Raw genomic sequence first — 19515 nt, forward strand, 5'->3', positions numbered from 1 at the left:
TGTCTCATGATGGAGCTTTTGTGTTCTGAAATCAGAATTTTCAGTTGTCATTGTGTCTTTCCCACACACACATCAAACCATAGGGCGTAGTGGCGTCCACTACAGAAGGTTGATGGGGTTTATCCCTGAAATTGCTTTTGGTGACTATAGCCAGCACCCTGCATGGCAGCTTGTCATGCAGTCCATTTACCATTAAGGACATTTTTGTATTACACACATAATGCACCACTTTACATTAAAAGTATGCCCTGAATGGAGGTATTTGAACTAATTGGTGTGGGTTGTGCTGTTACAATGAGCACATGAGTGACAAGGATAATTCAGATTGAATTCTCTTTTTGGACCTTTCACATGTGAAGACACAATAATGTATTGGAATGTTTTTCCTCTCTCATCTGAAAGAAGGCTCCCAGCAAACACAATTACATCATGATGATGTTCTGATATCATCTTTCAGTGACGTCCAGGACTAGGCCAAATCACAGCCGATTTGAGGATCATTTAGACATCTACACAGGAATGTCAAGATGACGTCGAAATATGACATTACCATGAATAGGCATATTCAGTTATTCTGCTATGTACACAGTGTGTATTCAGCAGCGTTATACATAATTATATCCAGATTAACCTTTATTCTACATTTTCAAAAAATAAAACAGTTACCTGGCCGTGGTTTGAACCCAGGACCTCCAGCTTTGGGGTCTGCTACTTTACCCCTACACCATCCTTCCACAGCAATGACGAGGCACGGATGTAACCTTATTATGGCATAAACTTGTTTTTATTCAAACGTGGGTGTCAAGTCTTTGTGGATCGGGCATTACTGTGTGACATCTAAACCAACTGTGTATTATGTTACAGCAGATGCAGAACCCCAAAACACATTAACCCCACCCAAAATGCTACATTCCAACTTCCAGTAGTAGTAGTAGTAGTAGTAGTAGTAGTAGTAATAGTAGCAGAAGTAGTAATAGTAGTAGTAGTAGTGTTGGTAGTAGTGGGAGTGGTAGCAGTAGTAGCAGCAGTAGTTGTAATTGACCGGTTAATGAGTTGTGGGCAATTTAGTGTTGGCGTGTGTTTCATTAAAAGTTTCGAGATTTATCATTTCAAAACGGTTTCACGTATCCAAAACCCTTTAATAACCTTAGGTCGGGGTAGTCCATAGATAACCCAGAAAAAGTTTCGTGTGATTTGGCCAAACGGTCTAGGAGGAGCTCGCAAAAGTAGGTTTTTGATAAAATTCAAAATGGCGGAAAATCTACCACACAGAAATGGGCGTGGCCTAGTGGGTTAGATACATGATGCTCCAGGGAAACCAGTAGATGTGGAATTTTGATTCTACAGCTCGCAGTTCAGAAGTTATGGACCGACAAACGTGAAATTGGCTGTTATAGCGCCACCATCTGGTGGATTGGTGTAATTTTTTTACTCTGAGTAGTGGGTGATGTCGTGAACCTGTGTGGAAAGTTTGGGTGATGGGGGGTGTATGGTTTCTGAGATCCACACACTTTTAGGGCAGGAAAAGAACAAAAGTAAATACACAAAAGTTTAAACATTTATCATTTCAAGACGGTTTCACGTATCCAAATTCTTTCTAAGTTTTTTAATCAGGGAAGTCCAGAGATGACACACAAAAAGTTTGGGCTCATTCGGGCAAATGGCCTAGGACGAGTTCGTTTTTTTTTTTTTTGAGAAAGTCCAAGATGGCGGAACATCTAGGCACACGCAAATGGGCGTGGCCTATATGGATAGATGCGTATTGATCCAGGGAATACAGCCGAAGTGGAATTTTGATTCTACGCCTCACGGTTCAGAAGATATGGACCATAACGCGAAATGGTCTGTTATAGCGCCACCATCTGGCCAATATGGCTAATTTTTTGTCTCTGAGTAGTCAGAGACAAAAAATTACCCATATTGACCAGATGGTGGCGCTATAACAGACCATTTCACGTATTGGCCCATAACTGTTGAACCGTGAGGCGTAGAATCAAAATTCCACATCTGCTGGATTCCCTGGATCAATGCGCATCTATCCATATAGACCACGCCCATTTAAGTCTGCTAGATTTTCCGCCATCTTGTACTTTCTAAAAAAAAAAAAAAATGAACTCGTCCTAGGCCATTTGCCCGAATGAGCCCAAACTTTTTGTGTGTCATCTCTGGACTTCCCTGATTTAAAAACTTAGAAAGAATTTGGATACGTGAAACCGTCTTGAAATGATAAATGTTTAAACTTTTGATAAACGAACTCGTCCTAGGCCATTTGCCCGAATGAGCCCAAACTTTTTCTGTGTCATCTCTGGACTTCCCTGATCTAAAGACTTACAAAGAATTTGGATACGTGAAACCGTCTTGAAATGATAAATGTTTAAACTTTGACACTATGTCATCACCGATGACAGTCTTGTGACATCACTGATGATGTCATCTATGATGTCATCTATGATGTCATCTATGATGTCATCCTTCCTCTACATAACATCGCGCACACACACACACACACACACACATGCACACATGCACACACACACACACACACACACACACACATGCACACACATATACACCTATACACACACACACACACGCCACACACACACACACACACACACACACACACACACACACACACATATACACATACACACACACACACACACACACACACACACACACACACACATATACTCACACATATACACACACATATATACACACACACATATACACACTTACACACATATACACTAACACTACTATTACTACTGCTACTACTGCTTGAACCCGGTCAGGTCACCAAATCTCAACCAAACTTTGTACACTTGTGCACATACCAACTCTGACTAAATGTGCAATTCAGTGTCTATATCATCTGACATACACCCCCCAAGTCACCGGAAGCTTGGACCCCGCATCGCCGCTTGCGGCTATATTATTATTAGGGGTCCAAGCACGAAGTGCGTGGATCCCTATTGTATCTGTTCCGTTTATTAGGGGTCCAAGCACGAAGTGCGTGGATCCCTATTGTATCTGTTCCGTTTATTATTATTCTTTTTTTTATTCTCCGTTAAAACAGTATGCACGGCAAAAACCGTAAGGGGTACAGTAGCCAGACTTTGCACATAGGTTGGAAATGTGCCCCACTACTGGGGCACATTTCCAACCTATGTGCAAAGTCTGGCTACTGTACCCCTTACCGTTTTTGACGTGCATACTGTTTTAGCGGAGAATAATAATAAACGGAACAGATACAATAGGGATCCACGCACTTCGTGCTTGGACCCCTAAATAATAATAATAATAATAATATTAATAAATGAAACTTTATATAGACGGTTTTCATGGAATTCTGTTGCTATAGGGAACATTTTGAAACATAGCTTATTTCCTGCCAGCTATTGTATTAGCCAACACTGCAACAGGAAGCAAGCTAGGAGCAATTTAGAATGTTTAGGTTGTCAAGTTAAAACCGTCTATAGCACTTTTCAAGAACTCAAAGATGCTGCCAAAACAAAGGAAAAAAACATTAAAATCAAGTATAAATGAGTATATAATAATCCTATAAATTGGACCATTTAAGTTTTGAACTTAAGTTTTGAAACAAACATTTGTAAAACAAAAAACAAAACAAAAAACTGTCTTGATATAATGTGTTAGACTGACCTGCTAGGTGTGAGACCACACATGATAATATAGTCCTACAGTATAGTGGTTTGACTCGAGTGAGAAGACGTCCCGGTTTCATTATATTAGTTTGGAAAGAAACAATTTATTAATTTATGATTATTGTCCATTTAACTTCAATAGTTTACCTGTCATGAGGATGTTTTACATTACAGTAGGCTGATGGAGTCACGGCTGCATGTACAGGTACAGTAAAGGGGAATATTAGTGGAATATTCAGTTCATTAGTCATTGAAACATCTTCGTTGGAATATTGTCTTTTTGGGAATAAATGTAAAAACTAGGCTAGGTGATATTTGTTGCATGTAATTAGCTAGTCAGTGGTGACCTGGCCTTGTCTTCTGCTGTCTGAAGTGCACACATGAGGGTCACCTGCTTGGTCTCTAAGCACTCTGTCATCAGGATAAAACTCCTCATGTCCTCTCCCGGTGCAATAGGTATCATACAGGTCTCGTTCATTTCATGAATATTATTGTAATGCCCACTGGGGGACCAGTGATCTTTTCATTGTCTGAATAACGAGCTGCCACACTAATCCAATAGATTCAATTCAATTCAATTCGTTTATTTGTTCGATAGGGGACAGGTGTACATTAATGAACATTTAAAAAAAAAAAGTAAATGCACGACAATTGCAGTCACAGGACTGATTTCCATTGTTAGTCCCCCTGCCAGATGATACAGGCTTAGAGTCCTGGTAGGGGTAAAAAGTAACATATGACAAAAGATGCAACACACATATCCATACAGTATAAAGATACGGTAACGCTTTAGAATACAGCCCGCAAATAAGCATGTAGTTATAGTATAACAACGGGGTTTAGGGCTGTAGTTATAGTCTAACTACGGGGTTTAAGGAGTGAATTAATACTTTAACTAGAGGGTAACAAGATCTGTACTTATAGTCTAACTACGGGGTTTAAGGAGTGTAGTTAGAGTATAACAACAGGGTTTAAGGAGTGTAGTTAGAGTATAACAACAGAATTTAAGGAGTGTAGTTAGAGTATAACTACACTCCTTAAACCCCGTTGTTATACTATAACTACACTGCTTAAACCCCGTAGTTATACTCTAACTACACTCCTTAAACCCCGTTGTTATACTATAACTACACTCCTTAAACCCTGTTGTTATACTCTAACTACACTCCTTAAATCCCGTTGTTATACTCTAACTACACTCCTTAAACCCTGTTGTTATACTCTAACTACACTCCTTAAACCGCGCTGTTATACTATAACTACACTCCTTAAACCCCGTTGTTATACTATAACTACACTCCTTAAACCCCGTAGTTACCCTGTAAGTACAGTGTGGTACCCCTTAATTAGCCTATAAGTACAAACATTTGTCCCCTGCTTCATAATACAGCCCGCGACCCCGTAGTTAGACTATAAGTACAGATCTTGTTACCCTCTAGTTAAAGTATTTTTTCACTCCTTAAACCCCGTAGTTAGACTATAACTACACTCCTTAAAACCCGTTGTTATACTATAACTACACTCCTTAAACCCCGTAGTTAGACTATAACTACACTCCTTAAACCCCCTTGTTATACCATAACTACACTCCTTAAACCCCGTTGTTATACCATAACTACACTCCTTAAACCCCGTTGTTATACTATAACTACACTCCTTAAACCCCGTAGTTAGACTATAAGTACAGATCTTGTTACCCTCTAGTTAAAGTATTAATTCACTCCTTAAACCCTGTAGTTAGACTATAACTACATGCTTATTTGCGGGCTGTATTCTAAAGATACTGTTCTATTCCCTAGTGATGAGTACATAGATGAGTGGACTTCAGCCATCTCTTCACTTGACCCTTAAACATGCCTAGTGTTGGGCATTCCCTTATGGCCGACGGAATTGTGTTCCAGAGTTTGCCACCCTTGACAGACAGAACTGTCTGGCCAAAGGTGGTGCGCCTGTATGGGATAACACAATCACCTCTAATTGAGGCTCTGGTTCTGGTTGTGGATCCAGATACAGGTCTCTGATTGATGTACTCATTTAGTGGGGGAGGGGCAAGGCCATTTAGTACCTTGAAAACGCTGCATGCATATTTAAAGGAAATTAAGTTATTGAAACTTAGTAAGTTGTGTTTGACCAGGATGTTACAATAGTGGTAGGAACGGGGTTTTTTATCAAATAATTTTAGTGCTCTCTTATAGAGTGACTCAAGTGGTTTGAGTGTGGATGTGCATGTGAGAGACCAGCTGGTCACACAGTAGTCCAGGTGAGAAAATATCATAGCATGTAAGAATGTCCTGGCAGAACCTACAGACATGCTGTGTCAAATGTGTTTGAAGTTGAGCAGGTTGAATTTTACCGAGTTAGCAACCTTTTTAACCTGGTTCTTAAAGGTCAGTGTGGGGTCTAATATCACACCTAGATATTTAAATTCTGATACTAATTCCAGTTCAACATCATTGAAAAAAACATTTGAGCGGGTTGCTGCATGAGGACGTTTGGTGAACATCATGCAAACCGTTTTCTTGGTGTTTAGCAAAAGGCAGGATTTGGAAAGCCAATTCTGTACCTCAGATGCAGCGGATGTTAGGAGGCGAGAGGCCTCCGCGATGTTTTTGGCAGGGGTTAAAATTACTGCATCATCCGCATACATCTGGGAGTGCAGATTTGAGCAGAAATATGGCAAGTTATTAATAAATAATGAGAAAAGGAGTGGTCCAAGGACCGACCCTTGGGGAACGCCCACTGGACACTCCAAATAGGACACATTGTGTTCTGTTGGCTAAATTCCTAAATTCCCCCTCAAATTAGATTCCCTCTAACCACCAGATCAATATATAATGGGAGGTCTACTTCACAGAAAATCGCCAACATCTCTGTACTTGCAGTTTCCCCTTTCCTCCTCACTGTGTCAATGACAAAACGAGCCTTGGCTCTTCTCAGTTTCTCTTTAAATGCTTTCTCCATGTCATTGTAACTTATTTGTCCTTTGGCATAAAGCCTGTCCAGCAAACTGTCGAGGTTTGGTCCTGATATCCTTTCGATGAATGGTGACCGTATGCGACCCAAGTTCCACAGACCCTCGATTGAGGAGAGACTCTGAACCTGGGGATCTCTTACGGCTGTGGCCCCTCCTCCTCCAGTGGGTGGCTGATGATGCTCTGGTTCACCATCGTTATCTAAGTGCAAAGAAAGAAGAGAGTGCTGCTCTTCTTCTCCTCGCTTTCTCTTTCTTGAAATTTGTAATTTGTCCTTTGTCAGACTCAGATCAATATAGAGGTGGCGGTCTTCTTCACAGAAAATTGCCATCATCTCTGTACATGCAGTTTCCCCTTTCCTCCTCACTGTGTCGATGACTAAACGAGCCTTGTCTCTTCTCTGTTGCTCTGTAGCTGCTTCCTCCCTCTCAGCATCACTTATCACCCCTTTCTCATAAAGCTTGTCCAGCAGGCTATCGAGCACAGGTCCTGATACCTTGTCGATGAATTGTCTCCGTATGCTTAACAACAGCCTCTTGTTTGAAGAGTGACTCTGAACCTGAGTATTTCTTAAGGCTGTGGCCCCTCCTCCTCCAGTGGGTTGCTGATGACGGTCTGGTTCATCATCGTACTGCCGCTCTGCCCCTCGCTCCCCCTGATGATTTCTTACTGGTGAAAGATGAACTTCACATTTCCATATTATACACTGTGAATCGTTGCGGTCTTTCAGAAGGAGATTGATATCGTCAATGATTCTTCTTAAAATCACCTGGAACGTGGAGATGTAGTTGGTGTAGGATTCACTCACATAAAATTTTGCATTTTCTGGTTGTATTAGAATTAAGGCATCTTCAGGCGAAGTGTACAGTGTGTACAACTGCTCTGGATGGAGTTCAGTTAAGGATGTCTCTATGTACATCTCATCTCCAACTAACTCCTTCCTTTTGTGCACCACGTCCTGGATCACAATGTTTGCAGGAAGCAACAACACATTGAGCATAGAGCTGATCTGGTTGTAGAATAGCAACACCAACGCCTTGATCGGGTGAGGGGGCGAGCCGTAACCAGATAACCACCGTAAAAATCCCGTAACAAGGCCGTAACCAGAAAATCCAGTGATGTTTATAACAACATAAGTTTTTGTTATCTCGTGGGGAGGGATGATCTCAGTGCCCTCGTCTGTCACATGGGCAACTGACAAGGATTCACATCCACCTGTAGAGTGGATCTCACAGTGTGGGAGATGAAGTTGACAGACAGACTGCTGGTGACATTTGATGTCAAACAGCGGTCCTGCAGGCTTCTTGTGATCCTGGGCCAGCCTCTGGTTCCATGGGATAATCCTGTAATCCACGTCCCCTTTTCCCTTCATTTTAAACACTAGACCTGTCACACGGCACTGGTACAGGCCTGGGGAGGTGCAGTGCCACCTGTAGGTTTCCTCATTTTCATCAACAGCAATAGCAGGTGTAAACAGGGCCCCAACAGCTGGGACCCCAACGCGGGGAGAAAGGAGGAAAGGAGCAGGCAAGGAAGTATGGGAGTGAGAATGGCCTTGCAAGCTGTGTGTGGATGACTCATCCACAGAAGGAAGCTTTTTATGTTCCATCGTTTCTTCTTCTTTTTTTTAATTTTATTTTTTATCTTGAAATGTTTTTTTTTACTCCTTTTTTCTCTTTGACTCTTGAGTGTTTCACCTCATCCCAGTCCCTGAAAGAGAGCAGAGAAGGCAAGGTTACAGTATATACAAATCCCTATGGCAAATGCATTCTGGCATAAAGGTTTGACATTTATTTTAATGATAAAATACATGATCTCCACCTACGCTAGAGAGCTGCAAGCCCAAGGGGCCCCCAATACGGGCCGGGGCCGGGCTTTTTTTCTTTTCTTTTTTCTTTAATTAATAGAGGGTATGCATGTGATGTCACAGAGGCAGAAGTCACTGTGGGGTCACGCCCACTGAGTCACAGCAAGACTGAGCTTGAATGCAGTAATCAGCCTAGATAACTGACACCTGCTGCTCAGGGAGGAACTTGACACTCATTTTGACACTCATTCCCGATTGAGGGGGCGTGTTCCAGTGGGTGTGCATACCCTCTATCCACCTTATTTTTGAATGCCCCACTGTAAAAGATAATTGTGGGTACAAGGTCCGGTTTAATGTGACTTATTGTTGCAGCTTGCCATTTCCTAAAACGGTATTCTACTTGATTTGAAAAGATGGCCGCCTACACTCCCTTGTACCCTGGCTGAATTGAACATAATTTGGCCAATAAGTATGTAACATACCAAATAAAACAAACAGTAATGTCTTTATTTGATGTAGAATGCAGAGGACATGTAACTCTTTCGTTAAACTCGCGTTCCAGGAATATTGTATTTACTGCGCTGCTCTAAAATAACGTTAGTGGTGCGCGGCTCAGAGAGCCTGTTCCGTCATAGAAGCCACTCGCTTTGCGCCAGAAGACAATCGATTTGGGGGTGGAACATGCCAGGATTGGCCAATGCCAACGCCAGTGCCCAGAACTGTCGAATCAAATCATCGACAGAGATGCTATGGCCCGCCTCCCAGTATTCTCAGTGTGCAGAGAGATAGATAGATAGAACGTTAGAAATATAGCCAGCCACGTTATAAACAACTTAAACACGTTATAAACAACTATAAACCAACGCTGATGATTGGAAACGGTTTTGCACGAAATGGTTAAAAGTTATATCAATTTGGTCATTCAGTGGCGTTTTACTGCCATGTAAGATAACTAACTAGCGGCTAATATTAGCCACAGTAGGCGATTACCCATGATGCACTGCGCTCTTAAAGGGATATTTATTGACGAGATTTTTGCCAAGCTGGACCTGATTAGTGATTTGCTTTGTTCGCCCAGACGGGTGTCAAGCTGTCAGCAACAAGGCTGGGGGGAGGATCACACCGGAAGAAGCACCCATCAACAGATCAGGCAAAAATGGCCGCCAAAAATAAGGTGGATAGGTCCGGGCCGGCGTCGGGCCCGTTTCAATAATTAAATAGAATCAGAATCAGAATCAGAAAGACTTTAATGATCCCCGGGGGGAAATTGGGACAGGTTACAGTAGCTCGCGCTCGCACACAGAACACACATAGCCTAAAATAAACAGTAGTAAAATGCAATAAAGTAAGCAAGAATAAATCAAAAATAAAGTCGAGTAAGTAAAAGTAAGCAAAAATAAAGAGATGTACAATACGTGTCAAATTGCAGTTATTGCACACTGGACTTATATTAAGTCAGCTTGCCCATTACACGTGGCTCAGCCAGGCACAGTTAACCTATCAACTGGCTCAGTCTCGGGGAGACTGAGCGTCTCCAAGGTGCCCTTTTAAGAGAGGCGTTAAAGAGTACAATGGCCACAGGCAGGAATGATTTCCTGTGCCTCTCCGTATTGCATCTAGGTGGGATCAGCCTCTCACTGAACGTGCTCCTGTGTTTGGCTAGCACGCAGTGGAGTGGGTGCGAGTCGTTGCTCATGATGGAGCGTAGCCTGGACAGCGTTCTCTTCTCCGACACCGCTGTCAGATCGAGAGCCCAGCTCCGGCCCCACAATGTCCCTGGCCTTACTTTCAGTAGTTTGTTGAGTCTGTTGGCATCCGCTGCCTTCAGCCTGCTGCCCCAGCACACAATAGCATACAGGAAGGCATAGAATAACGTTGTATTACTCGTTTAATTTTACACCGCAGAGCACAGTCAGACAAAGAGGAGGAGTGCACAGACACTCCCCCAGCCACACAGTCACACACAGACCCTCACGTGACGTTAGTCTGCCAGTCATACTCATGTCATGACATGTAGCTTTCCGCTCAGTCAGCGTGCTGTGTGTAAAAAAACAACAAAACAAGCCGTGTGTGCCGTGTCCATCCGTGTACAGCGGACAGCTCCCAACAGAGAGAGAGAGAGAGAGTCAAATAGAGAGACAGGCAGAGAGGCTGCAGGAGCAGGACGGCCACGCCGCAGCACACAGAACAGAGAGAGAGGGAGAGATGTGTCATTGTATCGTAATATTGGCCTCGGGCCTCGCAACGGGCTCGGGCCAATTAATTTCATAACTCATCCGGGCCGGGTTGGGCACGGGCCTGCATGTCACGGGCCGGGGAGGGTTCGGGCCGAGATTTCAGGCCCACGCAGCTCTCTAACCTACGCCCACTAAAGCAGCCATGAGGTAATTTTTCACTTCACCCATCTTTTCAAATGCATATAATTCCAGTAAGGCCAGGATCCTCCTATACTATAGCCCTATACACATTTTAACATGCTGTGCCGAGCCGTGCTGAGCCACACTCAAGATGGACCTACTCCGGAGTGGAGCCTGCATGGTCGTTACGGTATTATTCTTGTTGTATCATTTATATAAAAAAAAAACTGTCAAAGATTGGAAAAGACTTTTCTATTCTATAATTCTAATTGTCAGTGAGTAGGCCTATAGGCTAGAACTAATGTTTGTGTGTTAAGGTTTTACATAAGCGACAGCTGTCAGCTAAATTGCCGGACATTAAAACATTTCCAGCCGGCTACTTTCTTACTGTCACACTAACCACAATGTTAGACCAGCCAACCACGGAAGCAACCGCTACAACCGTGCTGAGTTTCAGAGGTGTTGCTTCGTGAGATGGCCTCTAGTTTCCCGGCAAGGCCATGTTTGGACCTTCAGGCCAATCACCGTGTTTAAACATAGCAAAAATTGTTTAATCACATCACAGCAATCCCATACACAGTGCAGCCCCCCTTCCTCCGCTGCAAGTGGAGACTGTAGTTATTCATATGCAAATTGACATGTGATGTCAGTTATCCCCGGCAGGCTACTATTTTCACCCAGCTGGACATTGTATGCACTAGCAGAAAACCCTGCATTGTAGTCTAGTCACTATTTCTCAAGTCCGAGTCGAATCCAAGTCCCCAGCTGTGTTCGAGTCCAAGTCCAAGTCACCAAAGAAGAGTCTGAGTCGAGTCCCCATTACCCGAGTCTAAGTCCAAGTCATCAAAGTTGAGTCTGCAGGCTTGGAATTTGGTCATTTTAGGGGCAAAGGCCATTTGGTTTTCAGTGTTACACGTTTTTTTAGGGCACAAATGCAATGAGTGAAATAAGAGGATTCGGAGCCTATGTAACCAAAGTGAATCAGCGCCGATTCCTTGTGAGTCCCGAGTGGTAGCAAGTAGGTTGGGTAAACTCACTCCCCCAGTATAAAGGCACGTTAATCAGCTCAACCAAGGGAGCTAGCTCTCTTGGTGCAGTGGTTAACGTAAGCCGAAGGTATCCACCCCTGGGTAAGCCCTTAACATGGGTTGCTGCAAGTACCACCAACACAACGCCGTAACACCTACAAATAAATAACTTGATTTTCCATTTCCAATAAGAAAAAAATGACACGAAAAGCATCAATTACTTGCTTTTTTAACAAACATTTGAAGTTGTCATAGGTTATTATATGCCTCCTTATTGTCAAGGGCATAGGTTTGACATAGGAAAAGTCTGAAGGGAAAGAGAAGATGTCTCATGTTTCCTGTTATGACTGCAGTAGTGGTGGTTGTGGTATACTGTATAGTGCTACAGATATCTGCAGAGTGCGGTGCACGCTGCACAAAAGATAAATGTGTTATTTCCTGGGGACCCTGGAAGTCTGGAAACCACCTCCCTAGGTTGGAGTGGGCTGTAAATTTGCATGGTGGTGTGTTATGATCTGGCCATAAGGTCCTGGAAACCACTTTCTGAACAGACATCTCAGTACACCTCAGTTTGCCAGGCCAAGGCCAAAAGAGTCATGCAATGGCTAAATGGCATTGGGATTTGAAATTACGATTTTAAAATGGATTTGAAAAAAAATTCAGATTCATTTTCGAATCGCAATTTCAAATCCATTTTCAAATCGCAATTTGAAAAGCAATTCCAAATAGCAATTTCAAATAGAACTAGAAAAGTGCGCTCGGTGGACCGCGTTTTCCCCCAAGCTGACCCATAGACAATGTGTGTGATGAGACATCGCCTGAATGCAATGTGTTAGAGTGTTGTCATACTGAGATGCTATTGTAAATCATATATTGTTATTGTTAATGTCTGCTTTTATTTTAGTGTTTTGCTTATGTATTCATGATGTGTTTATTGTATGTGTTGTAACTCACGTATTTATGTGTTTTTGTCAAGTTTTTTATTGTGCGTTTGTGTTCGAATAATTGTTAATAATTGTTGTTTTTTAGATTAGGGGATGCGGTTACGCATAGAAGGGTGGGATTGGGGTTTCTGAAGGGCAGTCTGACTGAGTGTATGCCTGTGTATATGTTTTCATAACACTGGGCCAAATAACCAGTCTGGATTTATGTATTACTAGTGCAGTGCCCGTTCACCCAAAAGCACAACCCCCCCCCCCCCCCCCCCCCGCACACACACACACACACACACTGCACTCCGTCAGGTCCCCCCTAAGCGCACTCCCCAAGTTTGAAGTCGATCCAACAAACGGTTTTCGAGATACGCAAAGGACAGACATAGTGAAAGTCCTGGAATTCTAGTATAAAGAAGATATATATAGTGCAGTGCCCCTTCCCCCCTTTCAACACCCCGTGGACGTCCCCCCCCCACTGCACTCCCCGGGAATGACTCCCGTCAGGGGTCCCCCTAAGTGCATTCCCCAAGTTTGAAGTCGATCCAATAAACAGTTCTCGAGATCCGCGAAGGACAGACATACAGAAGTCGATTGGACAGGCAGTCCTGGAGGTACACGAAAGCTGTGATGTTATAGGTTTTATTGCACAAAGTTTACCACTGAAATTTCTGGGGTTCCCAGCAACGCACCCGCCAAGTTGGAAGTCGATCGGATGAATGGTTCTTGAGATACAGTAAACCTCTTTTTGTGTTGCCAGTAAGTGGCACTATGACTGCATAAGTCCAAATTGCATGAAATGCGGCACCGCACTCCATTCGGGTCCGAGCGGCGCTCTGACGTCATCTGTCGCTATCTAGAAGAGGATGTTGCGCATCGGATAGGCAAGGTCTTCACTTCAAGTTTCTGGCTCAGGTAAATCATCTTTTAAGACGTAGCCGTGAGAGCAGCGCGCTGGTCTGATGGGAAATGCTAAGTGGGTCCCTGGGCGCTAATGCTCAGTATGAGCAAGAAGCGCCCGGCTAGCAGGGTAATCTATAATATAGCCTACCTACCATTTAGTACTTACAAACCCGTTTAACTTAAGTGGCAACGTGAGAGCTGCACGAGGCAGCAGAAGTCAGAGTGAGAACACAGAGAGCAGCAGGCTGTGTCAGCTTTGTTTCAGTTTTGTCACTCTACCTTCAAGAGCTTCAAAAGTGTATTTAGCGAGTCAAATTTCACAATAATCTTTACACAGAATGAAAGCCAAGGCTTTATTTTACTATCATCTGATGAAACCCCAAAACAGCATAAATCAATATTCTCTGATCAAATCAGACTCCACAAACGGCAGTGCGGCATTCGACTGATTTGGACACACACACACACACACACACACACACACACACACACACACACACACACACACACACACACACACACACACACACACACACACACACACACACACACACACACACACACACACACAAAGTCTGGAAACCACCTCCCTAGGTTGGAGTGGGCTGTAAATTTGCATGTTGGTGTGTTATGATCTGGCCATAAGGTCCTGGAAACCACTTTCTGAACAGACATCTCAGTACACCTCAGTTTGCCAGGCCAAGGCCAAAAGAGGCATGCAATGGGTAATGGCATTGGGATTTGAAATTATACAATTTCAAAAATGGATTTGAATTTTTTTTCAGATCCATTTTCAAATCGCAATTTCAAATCGATTTTGAAATCGCAATTTGAAAAGCAATTCCAAATAGCAATTTGCAAAGTTATACTTGTAGTATAACTACAGTGTTGATACCCCGTAGTTATACTATAAGTACAGTGTGGTACCCCGTAATTAGCCTATAGAGACAGTCCGCATGTCTGGGAACGCCCACAAAATGTTAAACGGCTGGCGTGCGAGTGGGGTAAAACCGCCGATATATCTCATGGGCTGACTCACGAAAAGACGGTGCTGCGGCTCTAAACTACAGGTTTGGGGGTTCTAGAGCAGAACACAAGACGTCTGCTCAGATGTGCGCGCACACACACACACACACACACACACACACACACACACACACACACACACACAAAGTCTGGAAACCACCTATAGGTTGGAGTGGGCTGTAAATTTGCATGGTGGTGTGTTATGACTGGAAACCACTTTCTGAACAGACATCTCAGCACACCTCAGTTTGCCAGGGAAAGGCCAAAAGAGTCATGCAATGGCTAAATGGCATTGGGATTTGAAATTACAATTAAAAAATGGATTTGAAATTTTTTTCAGATCCATTTTCAAATCGCAATTTCAAATCGATTTTGAAATCGCAATTTGAAAAGCAATTCCAAATAGCAATTTCAAATAGAACTAGAAAAGTGCGCTCGGTGGACCACGTTTTCCCCCAAGCTGACCCATAGACCATGTGTGTGATGAGACATCGCCTGAATGCAATGTGTTGTTAGAGTGTTGTCATACTGAGATGCTATTGTAAGTCATATATTGTTATTGTTATTGTCTGCTTTTATTTTAGTGTTTTGCTTATGTATTCATGATGTGTTTATTGTATGTGTTGTAACTCACGTATTTATGTGTTTTTGTCAAGTTTTTTATTGTGCGTTTGTGTTCGAATAATTGTTAATAATTGTTGTTTTTTAGATTAGGGGATGCGGTTACGCATAGAAGGGTGGGATTGGGGTTTCTCAGGGCAGTCTGACTGAGTGTATGCCTGTGTACTGTATATGTTTCATAACACTGGGCCAAATAACCAGTGTGGATTTATGTATTACTAGTGCAGTGCCGTTCCCCCAAAAGCACAACCCTGTGGGCACAACCCCCCCCCCCCCCCCCCCCCCTCCCCCGCACACACACACACAGACACACACACACTCCACTCCGTCAGGTCCCCCCTAAGCGCACTCCCCAAGGTTTGAAGTCGATCCAACAAACGGTTTCCGAGATACGCAAAGGACAGACATAGTGAAAGTCCTGGAATTATAGTATAAAGAAGATATATATAGTGCAGTGCCCCTTCCCCCCTTTCAACACCCCGTGGACGCCCCCCCCCCCCCCCCCCACTGCACTCCCGTCAGGTCCCCTAAGTGCATTCCCCAAGTTTGAAGTCGATCCAACAAACAGTTCTCGAGATCCGTGAAGGACAGACATACAGAAGTCGATTGGACAGCAGTCCTGGAGGTATGCGAAAGGTGTGATGTTATAGGTTAAATTGCACAAAGTTTACCACTGAAATGTCTGGGGTTCCCAGCAACGCACCCCCAAGTTTGAAGTCGATCGGATGAATGGTTCTTGATACAGTAAACTGCTTTTTGTGTTGCCAGTAAGTGGCACTATGACTATGACTAAGTCCAAATTGCATGAAATGCGGCACTGCACTCCATCCCCGAGCAGCACTTCAAGTTTCTGGCTCAGGTAAATCATCTTTTAAGACGTAGCCGCGAGAGCGGCGCGCTGGTCTGATGGGAAATGCTAAGTGGGTCCCCGGGCGCTAATGCTCAGTATGAGCGAGAGGCGCCCGGCTAGCAGGGTAATCTATAATATATCCTACCTACCATTTAGTACTTTTTTTTTTTTTTTTTTTTTTTGTGTTTTTCAAACAAAAAGCCTTTATTATTTTTATTACCATTACCATATTATTACCATATTATTATTACCATTTAGTACTTACAAACCCGTTTAAGTGGCAACGTGAGAGCTGCACGAGGCAGCAGAAGTCAGAGTGAGAACACAGAGAGCAGCAGGCTGTGTCAGCTTTGTTTCAGTTTTGTCACTCTACCTTCAAGAGCTTCAAAAGTAGATTCATCGAATTTCACAATCATCTTTACACAGAATGAAAGCCAAGGCTTTATTTTACTATCATCTGATGAAACCCCAAAACAGCATAAATCAATATTTTCTGATAGAATCAAACTCCACAAATGGCAGTGCGACATTCGACTGATTTGGACACACACACACACACACACACACACACACACACACACACACACACACACACACACACATATATATATATATATATATATATATATATATATATATATATATATATATATATATATATATATATATATATATATACAGTATATATATATATATATATATATATATATATATATATATATATATATATATATATATATATATATATATATATTTTTTTTTTTTTTTTTTTTTTTTTTTGGGGGGGGGGGGGGGGGGGGGTGTTATTGGGGGCTGCTCACCTTCCTTCTCTTCCTTGTTCCTTGGTGATGATGTCCACAGCTGGTGGATCAGGTCAGTCTGCAGCTTTCCAAAGCAGCACCTGTAGATGGGCACGCTGTCCGTGGATGTGCGCTCTGCGCTCTGTAGAAGGCAGTCTTCAGTGTTCCGGGAGGGGGGTGGAGGTGGTGGTTGGGGACTTTCGGTAGATGTCATATTTGGTGACGTTCTGATTTGGTGACTTCCTCCAGAGCATAGAAGAAAAGCAGATCATGCTTTCTAAACACACAATCTCACCAGTTCCAACCCCAGTGCACAGGAATTAAGCCCCAGTATTCCACTGCACAAGTCTAAGTGCTTTGGGACATCACTTTTATAAAGCTTGTATTTGAAATGTGCCTTCCTGCTATATCATTCCATGTCAATGATGTAACTATAACTACTTGATAACTAAGTCTAAATTTATTGACACACAATATTTACTCCACAGTAAGTTCACAACTTCTCTCAAAAAAGCCCTTCCTGTATCGGCTCATGACAAACACAAGTCCCGACCTGAAAGTTCATGTGGGTTGTCATTTACAGTTTGGTTTGGCACAGCCTGCACCTGGCCTTTCTGTCTGTCAGCTCTGACCCTCCTCCTGATCACCACTGAGTCCAAAAAGATCTTCAAGCTGCCGCTGGCCAAGGTCAACTACCCCGAGAAGAACCTGGTCTTCTACTGGAAGCTCAAGAAGCAGGAGAAAGAGAGGGAAGAGAGAGAGGAGCAACAAAAAGCCGTCAAAGAAGGAAATTACTGGATGAGAAGGAGCACCTCAAGCTTGAGATTGAAAGAATGGAAGAAGGGAAACTGAGTGATGATGATGCATCAAAGAAGGACAAAATGAGGACATAGACATAGAAGCCTTTGTTGCAGAGGTGGGACAGCAAGTGACTGTTTTCAAATTATGTTGAATTTAAATACCACACATTTTCTGCACTTAATATGTGTGTACATATAATAATATATGTACAGAGAGTGTATATATGTGTAGAGAGAAAGAGAGAGAGAGAGAGAGAGAGAGAGAGAGAGAGAGTATAGATGTATGAAGTATGTGCCCAGTTTAGAGATTGTTGCTGATGTTTATGGTGAGAGGGGATGACTGTATGATATTATGACAGTATATATGTATATTGCAGTGCAACATACAGTGTATGTGACTGACACTGTATATTGAATATAATATAAATTGAAATGTTTTTAGTTTTTTACATAAATAAAAGTTCAGTCTGCTCCATGTTTGTTACCTCCGCCATGGTGTTGGCTGGGCCAAAGGCAATGATAAGCAGTCAACGCCTGACTTGCTAAGTATCTTGACCTCCTCACCATTTTGAAACCACCTGGCAAGATGATTGTGTTCTCTGAAGAGATTATGTGTCCCTGTATTGGTCATGTAGTTGCTGACAAAGCTATAGATCAGTCTTGTTTCCACGGATCCCCAAGTATTTCCTGTAGTTTGGAACACTTGGTTTTCCTGTGACAGTTGCCTAATGCATATCAGTGATGGCATGGCTCTCCTACAGTCTCCATGACTCAGGTTTTTAATGAGTTAAATAATGAATTCGTTTTAATTTAATTAGTTAGTAAAACTTAGGCTTTTAATTCAATGACCTGGGTGAGTGTGTCTGGAAAAATACCATAATGTTCATGGAAAAGGAAGGCATCAACTGTGTTCTTATAGTGTTTGACAGATATGACCATCAACACTCAAAGACCTTGAAAAGCAAAGAAGAGGCACCAGCTAAACCAGCAGAGCAGACCAACACATATCACAAAACAATCAAGTGTTCCAAACTACAGGCAATACTTGAGGATCAGTGAGGTTAGTGCTCTTTCTTAAATCAACAACTCTTTAGTTTTTGAGATGTTAAGTATCAGGTTGTTCTCACACCACCTCACCAGCTCCTCTACTTCTCTGCAGTCACTGGATTCATCATTGTTAGTAATAAGACCCCCCACAGCAAACTAATACAACAATGACAAATGTGTACCGGTATATTATTAACCACCATATGAACTGCTTTACAATATCTTATCTCTAATGTTATCACTATGATATTCCTATATTCTTACATTGACAGTATGCCGTGCCCAGTACCAGTCTTCTTCTCTTGTTGGCCTGTTCTATAATGTACATGTACTCTCAATATTTAGCAGTAGAGGGCGCCCATCACTTCCAGAAGAACATTACAAATATCACAGCAAAACAGATATGTCCATATTGTGCAGTAATGGTGTGAGTAATATTCAACCCATTTATTTATAAGTTGTATTGAGATGTGTGTGTTTTCCAAGGCTGTGAATCTTCACTGGCCTCATTTTGATTCGATTACGATTCATCTGTCAACTCCACGATGCAGCTCAAAGTATCACAACTGCAAGTATCACATCCTCAATTTACTATATTACTGCACATGGCTACTTTTTCATCAATTAATACCAGTCAGGCAGATAAATACCAACTCCCTTTTTTATTTAGAAAGTGCTTTTTATTTAGAAATCTGAATGTC

The 19515-nt window shown here is 42.5% G+C and overlaps 1 protein-coding gene across 3 annotated transcripts in view; it reads right to left on the reverse strand.

Annotated features, from left to right (window-relative positions):
* Nucleotides 1–17099, reverse strand: part of LOC310791405 (caspase recruitment domain-containing protein 8-like) — an 81139-nt gene extending 64040 nt beyond the window's left edge. Inside the window, exons 1-2 of one of the 3 annotated variants that reach the window (XM_083653101.1) lie at nucleotides 16989–17099; nucleotides 6929–8353 (exon numbers count right to left, since the gene is read on the reverse strand). In XM_083653101.1, coding sequence (XP_083509227.1) covers nucleotides 6929–8252 — 1324 coding nt within the window. In that variant the 5' untranslated portion in view covers nucleotides 8253–8353; nucleotides 16989–17099. Of the gene's footprint in view, nucleotides 1–6928; nucleotides 8430–16988 lie in introns of those variants that run through there. The other 2 variants (XR_014553439.1, XM_083653102.1) reach the window with 2 other exon arrangements.
* Nucleotides 17100–19515: the final 2416 nt, after the last annotated feature.

This window comes from Poromitra crassiceps, assembly GCF_964638095.1.
Source record: "Poromitra crassiceps genome assembly, chromosome: 16".
Classification (NCBI taxonomy): domain Eukaryota; kingdom Metazoa; phylum Chordata; class Actinopteri; order Beryciformes; family Melamphaidae; genus Poromitra; species Poromitra crassiceps.